Raw genomic sequence first — 11,237 nt, 5'->3', positions numbered from 1 at the left:
TTGGTATGGATTAATCGTCATGTTGTGAGCAGGCATTATGCACAGTGGATGAACACTGCAACGTATCTTTGCGTGACGTCGCGTTGAAGCACAGCAACGTTGCAGGGAGATTTTTCTGGATCATGTCTGTCTGCTTAGTGGTACGGTAGGTTCCGACTTTTGGTTTATGGATTACAATGCCCGCCTACACAGGACCGCTGAGGTGTAGGACACAATGGAAAGTGAAGGTACTGAACTTATGCCATATCCTGCATACTTCTCAGACCTAAGCCGTATAGTGCATGTTTGAAATACTCTTGAAAGACGTGTTTCTCAATGAACAACTGCTCCCTGAACCGTTCAAGAACTGAAAACCGCCTTGAGAGAGGAGTGGGACAACATACCTCAAGGACTCCTCAATAGTTTTGTAAGCCAGTATGAATAACAGATGTAAACTGTGCATTAGTCCCCATGGAGGGCATATTCTTTACTGAGAGTCTGATGTCAACATTTATATTGAGAGTCTGAGCAGTGTCAAAAACCGAAGTTAGTTATGTCTTTTATCCTGGTTTCCCATGTGGTGAAATCCGTACCATTTTTCGTTATAAATATATCACTCTTCCTCTATTAAATATGTAATATGTTTCATGTCATTCAGCACTGTTCCTGTTCGTTAGCAATTGTCAAGTAGTGTAATATAATACCTCATAAACAGATAGGATGAATTATAAAGTATTTCTTGGAGCATACAAAAATACACAAATCACTTGTGAACATTTATCTGGTTATGGTTTTTATTACAAATGTTCCTGGTAAAGATAATAAAAGTTCAAATGTGTGACAATTAAGTAATCTTGACCATAATACTTTGTTTTATAATTAGAAGAAATATAATTCAGGGATTTCTAAATATATTTTAGTTGATTGTCAAGATACATATATTGGTACTAATTCCATTAATGGAGTAATAATTCATAATTTGTGCAAGACTAATATTGCATGAACTATTTCACTTATATACAGCAGAAAATAAAACAATTTTCTCCTTCGTATTTGTTGATGTCATATTTACGGTAAGCATTATTTCCAATTGGCATAGGCTGTGTTGTACTGGATTTAAGATTAATAAATTATAATCACTGTTGCTTCTTAATCAGTAGATATAAATTTAACTTATTTAAACCAATCTCCACAACATTCATGTAGTTTAATTATAAGGAGCAGAAACATAAAGGGCTCATGGTTTATGTTCTGAGATCCATTAGCATAAAGGATAACAAGTATCAGTTTAGGATAGTTATGTATCTAAGTACAGATAATCTTTACTTTGTATATCTTATATTTAGCAGTTTATACACATAGACGGGAACAAAATCTCCTATACTCTGAGACTCTGTTAAAGTTTTTTAAAATTACCACACACTGATTTTGGTTCCAGTAGTGGTAATAAAGGCAGCTCATGAACATATCAGAGAGCTGTAAACGTTCTTTACATTGTATTTGACAAAATGTCAAAAATATAGTCGTTTCACTTGACTCACAGTACATCACACGCCTTTAAACACATGATTATTTAGAGATATTCCTTGCGAAAGTAATATGGCATTTTTGGAGTATCAGATGAAAAACCTGAACATCTAATTTCGTATATCATATGACAGAGCTCCACAATGACCAATTGTAAGTAGTTGTAACATTCACCATGCATGAAACCTCTTTTCTACATACTATAAATATATTAACACTGGATTTAAAGTGTTTGTATACAAAACAAAAACGACTGACACATTAAACTATATCATATATTGATTAAATATCTTTTTTAGAGAAATGTTTCTGGGATAAAATGCCATATGTACATTGCATAAAGTGATCATTACTTTAAGTATAAGAACATTTTACAATCATACTTAAAATTCAGGTCACTCATAAATTATAATTTTTAAAATCTGGGTTGGAAATATTGAAAGATCTATTTTTTTAAATTTTACCATATTTTAGCAAGAAATTCAAGAAAATGCTAGAATGCATTTTTCTAAATTGACTGAATGATTTGCATCAGGCTTCAACAAATAAAAACAGATATGTGAAATATCAGTTCTGGTTAGGAGTAAGTAGTGAAAGTTTTGTTTTCCTAAAGCAAAAATACATTAGTTACTAAGATAACTGATTATTACAAATTGCCTGGATGTTAGGAACAATAACCACAGTTCTGTAACTATCATTTCTCACAGTTTTACATATGTACTTATTATATTAATGATATTGTGTGTATCTAATCTCAGGGTTGGAAAATGGATAAACATTAATAATACTTTTGTTCTTTGCTACGTAATTCATATTTTGCATTTTGATTCAGTGAAAAAACAATTAGAACATGTTGGTAGCAGAAGCTGGCAACATTGGAGACTAGAACACTGGCTTCTAAATAATTAACTAAATTTTATTTTAGGGACCTCTCCAACAGAAGAAAATCAAAGGGAAGAAAGAAGAGATGTAGTATGATACCAAACTTAGTGTTTATGTGAAGGCTGATTTTGTTACAGGGTGGCAATGTATTATGAAATGAAAACATGTAGCACATTTAAAGCCCGTCTTAACTATTGGAAATTACTTTGTCTTGCATGGAACACCAAAAGACCAATACAGTTTATATGCAGATCAGTATTAGGTTTTAGTGAAACATTTGCTGAAATCAACATACTGAAACAAATATTTTACTTTGTAACAGTGTGTGCATCATAATAAAACGATCTGACTGATGAAAGCTGTGTCCCAAGTGTGGGCTCGAATTCATATCCTTTACTTAATTGACAAAACACTTATTACTTAACACTGTGCACCAGAAGTAATGCTATGCACTTAACTTTCAGTTTCAAATTCTGTATGTTCCAGCTTTGTCATTGAAATCTGGCTTTATCGTATAAATGTGATCAATTTCTGATCACTCATCCATCTTGTAAAACTGGAGAAGCAGGGAGCAGGGACATAACAATTAAAACAAACTCAATCATGAAAACTGCTTGAATAGACATATGTAGTATGACTGAGCATGTAGGCTGACTGAATGTGAATTTTTCAAATTGTTGGAAACATAAACATTACAGAAGATTTGTGTGTAATGATAGTGTTTCCAAATACCTGAAGATTTGTACACTTCAAAGAAGTTGCGACTATACAGGGGAATCTACCTTAATGCAAGAAAATAGTGTATTAATTTTTTGTGTTGGACTCAATACGAAAAACTCATTAGTATGTGTTCATCAATGAGGGCTATATGTTTTCGTTCAATAGATTACTGAATTACAATTTGGAAAAAAATTGTTTCATTTCCTGTTATCTGTAAATAATTTTTATCTTATTTTGAAATGGACATATTCTAGTATTATACAGCTTTTCTCTACTTGTTTGATGCACTTAGCACTCACCTTTTCTAATCCATACCATAAGTATCCTCTATTTACAATGATTACCACATCATCTTTATAATATGCCTACACCAAATAAATTTTAATTTACTATGCTGGTAGGTACTTTGTTTTTTCTTCTTGCATAATCTCTTTATGATATTTATGCATGGCAAATATGAAATTCAGTTTGTTGCCAGTTCATTCGAAACTCCACTCATTTGCATCATCAGCCAGATTTCTGTAATGTATCTAAATATTGCTGGGAGTATTTGGATTTTGTCTCTTATAAATGTGGTAAACTATAGAAACCAAATTGCCTCAGTCAGTCCTTCATAAATGAAGACACATGATTATTTATTACCTGCATTTCCCACACATTTCTTAGTTAAAATATTAGTTTTTCATGGACTTACCTGAATGATGAAACACATGTTACAATTCTCTGAGGTCCAATACACACAGTCTCAGAGAATGGCATATCTTTTGTAGCTAAATTTTTATTATTTAAGGATATCAGTTTTGACTGCTAATTATTATCATTGACTTCTCATATCTATGGACTGTTAATGTTCCTGTGAGTGACACAGTTTTCCAGATTTTTTGGTGCTAAGCCTAGTATTAGCAAACAAATCAGAAATAATATTGTTTCGATATGTACTTCCAGCTTTGATTTCAGCAACAGAGATACATCAAAGATGATTATCTTGCAGAAGACGGTGGAATTCTCTGAACTTATTAAATGTACTGAATCATTTAAATGGTCAAACTTATCTTTTATCTTTAGGATACTGAGGTGGAAATTTTGACTACAGAGTATGTAAGTATTCTCATGCAGTAACTGAATTCAAATCCTAGTGTGAAGGAAATCACAATACTCCTGCGAAATGAAATTACATTCACAAGAATAGATTTGACTACACTGTGAAATATAGAATTCCTTGATCATTGTATATTAAGAAAACGAAATAATTATGAGATCCCCAAAACTGCAGAATACAGTACCCAAAATAACTCACAGTAATTACCTAGAAGGGTCATTATGGAAGATCTCAGCTTCCAGGATATATTATATCTTTAGTTTCTCAGCTGGTAGTTATTTACAGTGACGTGAATCTTCATTAGCTTTCATCATATGGCAGCTGCTCACACTTATTATGAGAAACACCTTTAGTTCAGAAAGTAATATTTCTATCATAAAACGTAGAAAACATGAGAAAAAGTATTATCCCTTAAGCAAGTGGCTCAGTGTCTATAAATTAATTAAGATACAAATTTATCATTACAGAACAATACTTACATATCCATTTTTAAACGTTTGTGGATATAGTTCACATTTCACACTTGCAATCACTGAAACAAATTTATGGATCACACTAGAGCAGATTCACTTGTACTGTTTCAGTGTTAAGAATCTAGGGAGTGATGGAAACATGGTCCTGTTGGTAGATATTCATGAACAAGAGAAAATTAAATACAACAATTACATGCAGATTATTTAACAATATAAACACAATGCATTACTAATTTCTGACAAAAGAATATTACTAACATGCAACAATTTAAGAATATTCACTGAGATTCCAAACACATGAATGAGTCATAATGCAGACACCTACATGGATCAAAATATAGTACTATATTGTTGAAGATAGTTTGCAGTTTGTCAGTCAAGTAATTCTGTTTTGTTTGGCATTGAATCCAGTATATACAAATAAAGTGAATTCATTTACAGTAATTGCATCAAGTAACAACAATAGAATATTTAATTTCTGTGAACCAAGAAGAACATGGAAGACAAATAATTTCTTCACATACTGAATATTTCCTTTGGAGATATTAGTATAGCCCTTGGATTATTGTTACTACATTCACATTCATTTGTTTGGACAGCTTTTAGTCACCATTTTTCATCACATTCTTATAACTTTTAAAGAATCAAAGGGAAACTAGTTGGAATTCATTGTTATGCAAAGTGTCATAATAGTTCTGGAGAACAATGTATATCACACATATTACTACTCTTAGACAACAAAGCCAGCACATTCCATATACTTCATCACGCACTGCTTTTATTACAGATCACAAGTGTTTCTTCTCATGATCATGACCACAAACACCATAAACTACATGAGATCGCGTAAAAGGTAAAAAAAAGTATTAAGTTGATCATCAGTCATTTCTTACAAACTGAGACATGTTGCTTGTACAGTATGCTATGAAGCATGTTCCATTCTTTGGAGGAAAACAGCATAGATCAACTGAAGAAAAACACAATTTAAGATACATTTCAATTGGTTGTTACTGTTGTTTCAGTAATTTCATCCAAATATAAGTCATATTTTCTGAGAACATGGTTCATTTACAATTAAATACTGTGTGCAATTACTTTTAGTAAAATATTTTTCCCACAACAAAAATAACAATCTTGCAAGTTCTATTACTCATAATGATTGTATTTAGTTGTGCCACAGCACCAGTCAAATATTAAATATCAAAATTTTCATTAAAAATATGTCAGTGGGAACATAATATATGAATTTAAAAGTTAAAAAAGTAAGAAATGTATATGAAAATTACTCCACATCTGGTTAACTTATATTCCCACTTACAATGTGATTAATTTTTAATTAAATATATTATATGCCTAAATTTTAGATAAAATATATTCTTTCTGTAAAAACAACTTTCTTTTCATGCCTGGTACTTCATTATGTTGTAAATAATAGATATCTTCATAACATAGTTATTTCACATTCAGTACACTTATCTAGAAGAATTATACAAAAAATAACGTTTCATTATGTTTCATATCATGCTTGAAGACAACCCAATATCAGAAGGTAGTCAGGTGGAAGACTTTGCACTGCAGGTGGACAGACGGGGTGAACGAAAGACTGTATGTTGAAGTGTCCGTTTCCACTTGTCCTGGGTGTCTCTAAGCTTCAGCAGCCACGTTTGCTACAAGACAGTGAGCATCAGAACATTAGTCTATTTTCGTAAATATATACTAAAGTAGTTAAATGACTGACACACTGCAAAAATTCAAGAAAGTAATACTGATTATGTTTACTTGAATAGAACTTCGTGAATAAATCTAGTAAACACATGGAGGCATTTGTTTGAAAATTCATGTGGAAACACAAACTTAACAGTTGCTCTGTCAGACTCCCCAATCACTGCTTAACCTTCCACCCCTCCCTCCCCCCCTTTCTCTCTCTTCTCTCCCCGCCCCCCCCCCACACACATACACAATACTGCGATTCACATCTAGAAGGAAGGCCTCTGAGGACATGAGATGCAAAAGACCCAAAAGTTCATCTTTCTTTGGAACAGAATACACTTTATAGATATATCCAGAAAGCAATGTTAAAAGGCACTTGCAAATATTCCATTTCAAGTTGTTATTAATTATGATTTTTATATACAGTGGCAAAAGTGTTATTATGTCTCAACAATAACATTCTGTAAATAAATGTATGCAATACTAACGAAATAACACTCTTAACTGCATGAAATTATTAAGAGTGTAAGTCATTACTCATGCTATGTAAGATCTAATTTTAGTACATTAACTGGGTACTGATTTTAGTGAACGTGGTTAATACTTACCTTATCATTACTGTTATTTGTTTGCTCGTTGCTTAGGACTAAAAATAAACTACTTTATACACAGTATCATTAAGGTGGAATATTTGTAGTCTGTGTTGCAGTGGTGTAAATTACTACTAACAGTATTATGAATCCAGACCTTGGCATCCATAGGGTTTGTTAAAACTACTTTTACATTATAGTTGTTGGTATCACAATACTCCAAAGAGATTTATTGGCTCCTAAGAAGCTTCATTAAAGAATAAATATACTGGCAGATCGTGTCATTCCCTGATTTTATTTAGAAGATATTATTATACTCACCACTTTGAGAGAACAAAAAAATCTTATCAATAATCTCATTTTATTTCAAGTGATTTCCCAGGCATTTCCAGTATTGTTGAAATAGTTTTTGACTCATTAAAGTCCAATCCAGTTGCTTTTAGTTTCTTAATGCTGTACAGAATGGCACAGACTTTACTTTGTATCTGTTTACAATGAGTGATTATAATATCAGTCAACAGAAGTATCAATGAAAATCTAGAATCATGTAGGACTCAATATATGTTGATCTACTAATCAGAACTTAATGTTTTAACCGTTTTTGTGCTAGTAGTTCAATGGTTGGTTTCATTATATAGATAACACCACTGAAGTCAAAGGAACATAACTGATACCACACCATAGGAGGTTATTTAGTACTGTCTTATGCCTTACATATGAAAACCATTAAAGAGGCATGGAAACTCTCTATTACAAACCCTTAATAACAAAATTGGTTCAAAATTTAATAAATGGATACAGATTTCCCTATGTAGTGTTATTTACGAATATCTGACACCAAAATGATTGTTACACAATTTCTGTTAAGTTGCCATAGATGCTTTGATAAACAGCTTCTTCAAATATATTACGAAAATGAGAACTGGTTTGAGCAAAATATGATAATAAGTGGATGATAAATCCTATATCTACATTTGTAGATTCAACTGGCAATTTTATTACATTTAAAAATACAACTTCTATTGGTTTATTACAAACATGCAATTTAGAGACTGTGCCACTGGATTAGGAGGCCTACTTTCCCACACATTCACATATTATTGACCAAAAACTCAACTTCTATCATTGCAAAAGATAAAACGTATAAAAAATTAATGACACATCAGTATGCAAAACAACTATTTCATACCTCTAGGTAACTAGTTTATCTATACTGCACAAATGGAATAACATATTGTGACATATAGAGTGTGGGTCTCTGTAGGACTGCAATTATTATACGTTATTGTACATATATTTGGAAGAAGAGGAGACATGATGGCCAAGAAGCTTTCAAAAAATGGTTTAAATCGCTCTGAGCACTATGGGACTTAACATATATGGTCATCAGTCCACTAGAACTTAGAACTACGTAAACCTAACTAACCTAAGGACATCACACAACACCCAGTCATCACGAGGCAGAGAAAATCCCTGACCCCGCCGGGAATCGAATCCGGGAACACGGGTGCGGGAAGCGAGAAGGCTACCGCACGACCACGAGATGTGGACCCAAGGAGCTTTCCGAAGTCCTTATTTACGAGGGCGAGTCAAACGAAAACCTTAAAAAATTTTTAAAATATTATTTATTGTGCAGAAGTGGTACAAAGCTGTATCAGTTTTCAATATAATCTCCCCCTCGCTCAATGCAAGTCCTCCAGCGTTTACAAAGTGCATAAATTCCTTTAGAAAAAATTATTTTGGTAGTCTGCGCAACCACTCATGTACTGCATGGTGTGCCTCTTCATCAGAACAGAACTTCTTTCCTCACATTGCGTCTTTGAGTGGTCCAAACATATGGAAATCACATGGGGCAAGGTCTTGTGTGTATGGTGGATGAGGAAGACACTAAAAATGCAGGTCTGTGATTGTTGCAACTGTTGTATGGGCAGTGTGAGGCTTGCATTGTCATGTTGCAAAAGGACACTTGCTGACAGCAATCCACCTTGCTTTGACTTGACTGCAGACCGCAGATGATTTTTTAGGAGATTTGTGTATGATGCACTGATGACAGTGGTCCCTCTAGGCATGTAATGCTAAAAAATGACGCCTTTTTCGCCCAAAAAGAGAGTCACCATAACCTTCCCTGCTGATGGTTCTGTTCTAAACTTCTTTGGTTTTGGTGATGAGGAATGGCGCCATTCCTTGCTCGCTCTCTTCATTTTCGGTTGGTGGAAGTGCACCCAGGTTTCGTACCCAGTAACGATTCATGCAAGGAAGCCATCACCTTTTCGTTCAAAGCGCCGAAGAAGTTCTTCACAAGCACCAACAAGTCGTTCTCTCATATCAGAAGTCAGCTGCCATGGCACCCATCTTGTAGACAATTTGTGAAACTGGAGCAAATCATGCACAATGTGGTGTGCTGACCCATGACTAATCTGCAAACATGTTGCAATGTCATTCAGTGCCACTCGGCGGTTTTCCTTCACTATAGCTTCAACTGCTGCAATGATCTGTGAAGTCACAACTCGTTGTGCGTGAACTGGACGAGGAGCATCTTCCACTGAAGTCACACCATTTGCGAACTTCCTACTCCATTCGTAGACCTGCTGCTGTGACAAACATGCATCACCGTACTGAACCTTCATTCGTCGATGAATTTCAATAGGTTTAACACCTTCACTACGCAAAACCGAATAAGAGAACGCTGTTCTTCCCTGGTGCAAGTCGCAAGTGGGGCGGCCATCTTTACACTGATACTGCGAAGGTATGTGTGCAATTGTGCTGCCACCTACAGGCCATTCTGCGCGCTGCTTGTAGCACACTTACCAACTCACAGGATAACGGTGCGAAATTTCGATTTGTTATTACAAATTCAGGTTTTCATTTGACTCACCCTCGTATTCAAGACTAGTTTTGATAATACATAGTCTTCTGGTCACACTATTTATATAACCCCATTTAAAAAAAAATACAAATAATACAATTTATGCTGAAAGGTTATGACTTTTGAATATTGGTGGAGATGTTACATGACATGTATATTGGTTAATCGAGTTTACCGCTTTGCTGACGCAAGTTGCAACCGTGTTGCACTAGAGGGCGCCGAATGGTAGTACATAAAATGGTTCTACGTAAGTCATTGAATAAGATACAGCGTGTTGCAATCGAGCTCCTAACAGCACAAATCGTGCCTGCGATAGAAATCTGTAGAACAGTGACAGCTGTGTATGGTGATGATTACATTGACATAAGTAATGCACGAAACTGGGTTGTTGACGCTTGTAATGAAGGAAACTTATGTGACAGAGATCACAATGGACGATAAAGTTTGGCTCACAATGTGAACCATCAGAATCAGGTTGGTGAACTCATCAGAGAAAATCGTTGGGTAATATAGACACAGTGCTGCAACATCTGCAACTATCTGATGGCTATCCTCAATACAACCCTGTCCTATTTCCAAAACTTAAAGAACTATTTTGAAGACTTCACCTCGATACTGATGAAGTGGTGGAAGCAGAGGTGAGATTTTGGCTCTGTCAGCAAAGTCCAACAGTTTACAGCGATAGTATCACAAACTAGTCTCTGATTGGGAGAAATATATTTGTTGTCAGAGTGACTATGTTGATAAATAAATATGTGAGTATGAAGAATAAAGATGAAAAATGTTAATAAAGCTGGTTTTATTTAAAAACTTTTAAGAGATTTCACATACAAAAAATTCGGAATTATTATTTTTCAGCATTCCCTCGTATGTGCCAGTAATGCTCAGTATACGAAGACAAATACAGAATCTTGAAAAAAAAAACTTACGTACTGTGGTCATAGTGACTTTCTATTGCGAACTGTAATCACCACATAGCATGAATTATTAAATGTTGTTCAAATGTCTTGATGTATAGAGAAATATAAGGGCTTAATACTTGAGCAAATAAAAGATGTAGCTGGACACCCCCAGAAACACACGTTTTCCATATTAGGTGCATTGTGCTACCGCCTACTGCCCTACTCCGTATCAGCGATCTCAGTAGTCATTAGACATTGTAAGGGAGCACAATGGGGTGCTCCGCGGAACTCACGGACTTCGAATGTGATCAGATGATTGAGTGTCACCTGTGTCATACGTCTGTACGCGAGATTGCCACACTCCTAAACATCCCTAGCTTCACCGTTTCCGATGTGATGGTGAAGAAGAAACGTGAAGGGACACGTACAGCACAAAAGCGACCTCGTCTGTTGACTGACGGAGACCACCAACAGCTGAAGAGGGTTGTA

General features: G+C 34.7%; 1 protein-coding gene across 1 annotated transcript in view; it reads right to left on the bottom strand.

The window, feature by feature from the left end:
• Positions 1–801: 801 nt before the first annotated feature.
• The window catches only part of LOC124556716 (pleckstrin homology domain-containing family G member 7-like), a 177,346-nt gene continuing 166,910 nt past the window's right edge, over positions 802–11,237 (bottom strand). The window contains exon 8 of the mRNA XM_047130704.1: positions 802–6,347. Within this exon, the coding sequence (XP_046986660.1) occupies positions 6,234–6,347 (114 nt within the window). The 3' untranslated portion in view covers positions 802–6,233. The remainder of the gene's footprint in view (positions 6,348–11,237) is intronic.

The sequence above is a fragment of the Schistocerca americana genome, chromosome X (genome assembly GCF_021461395.2).
Source record: "Schistocerca americana isolate TAMUIC-IGC-003095 chromosome X, iqSchAmer2.1, whole genome shotgun sequence".
In the NCBI taxonomy this organism is placed as follows: Eukaryota; Metazoa; Arthropoda; class Insecta; order Orthoptera; family Acrididae; genus Schistocerca; species Schistocerca americana.
The sequence above is the reverse complement of the archived record's forward strand: the minus strand, read 5'-3'. Positions and strand labels throughout refer to the sequence as shown.